Source organism: Parasteatoda tepidariorum, chromosome 9 (genome assembly GCF_043381705.1).
Source record: "Parasteatoda tepidariorum isolate YZ-2023 chromosome 9, CAS_Ptep_4.0, whole genome shotgun sequence".
Lineage (NCBI taxonomy): Eukaryota > Metazoa > Arthropoda > Arachnida > Araneae > Theridiidae > Parasteatoda > Parasteatoda tepidariorum.
The window spans coordinates 26,590,689-26,591,591 of NC_092212.1; the positions used below are offsets into that span (position 1 = coordinate 26,590,689).

The window sequence follows — 903 nt, forward strand, 5'->3', positions numbered from 1 at the left end:
AATATATAATATTTTAATTACATATATTAATATTAATTTACATCACATTAATTTTAATTTAATTGTATTTAAACATGTCTTCAAAGCGAAATACAGTTACACAAAAAAATGAATATTAAGTGATTCAGCATTTTAACTTACTAGAACGTTAAATCAATGAGAACCCTGAGCTCGCTTCTTTGCAATGAGACGGTTCCATCTGGGGGTAATCGGAGACAATGATACATTACAAAAATTTATGTCACTACCTTCGGGGGCCCCTTTTTCTTAAATAAATAAAATTTTAATGGAACACTGATATTTTTAATTTGGGGTATAAATTCAGTTTCAGTGAAATGGGTAGCCCGGTAAAATTTGATCCACGGACCGGTCCGGGGATTGGGGAACACTGTGTCAACGGTCCCAAATTTCTTAACAGACCCCTGAGCAGTATATAAAAAATAAAATAAATAAGAATTGATGTTTCTAAATAGAAATCGAAATGAATATATAATTTTTGTTATTCCTGCATTGCTAAATAAAATATCAAATGGCACTTAAAAAAACAAAAGCAACATACCTGTAAAACTGGACTGTTTTCGAAATTATAAGCAGATGGACGACCTTCCAAAGTACTGAATGCAACGTTGCCACCAGTTAGAGGAGAAATATCACTAAATTCAGACGTGCAAAGGGCTCTAGTTTCGTCGCTGTATGTAACATATGATGTGTCGTTTAACCCATAAGTACTTTGACACGTAGCACTGTAAAACTGATACGGCACCCAATCACCATCTGGTATAGTCCTTTTATAAATACCAAAACTTTCTGGACGACTTGTGTAAAATTTTAGACGAACATAGGTAATGTCAAAAGTTTTTCCTGAAATTAAATAAGAACAATGAGATCACAATAAACACTCTG

The 903-nt window shown here is 32.9% G+C and overlaps 1 protein-coding gene across 1 annotated transcript in view; it reads right to left on the reverse strand.

Moving 5' to 3' along the window:
• LOC107452433 (laminin subunit gamma-1) overlaps window positions 1–903 on the reverse strand; it is a 74,788-nt gene that overhangs the window by 63,013 nt on the left and 10,872 nt on the right. Inside the window, exon 2 of the mRNA XM_071185638.1 lies at window positions 560–861. Coding sequence (XP_071041739.1) covers window positions 560–861 — 302 coding nt within the window. The remainder of the gene's footprint in view (window positions 1–559; window positions 862–903) is intronic.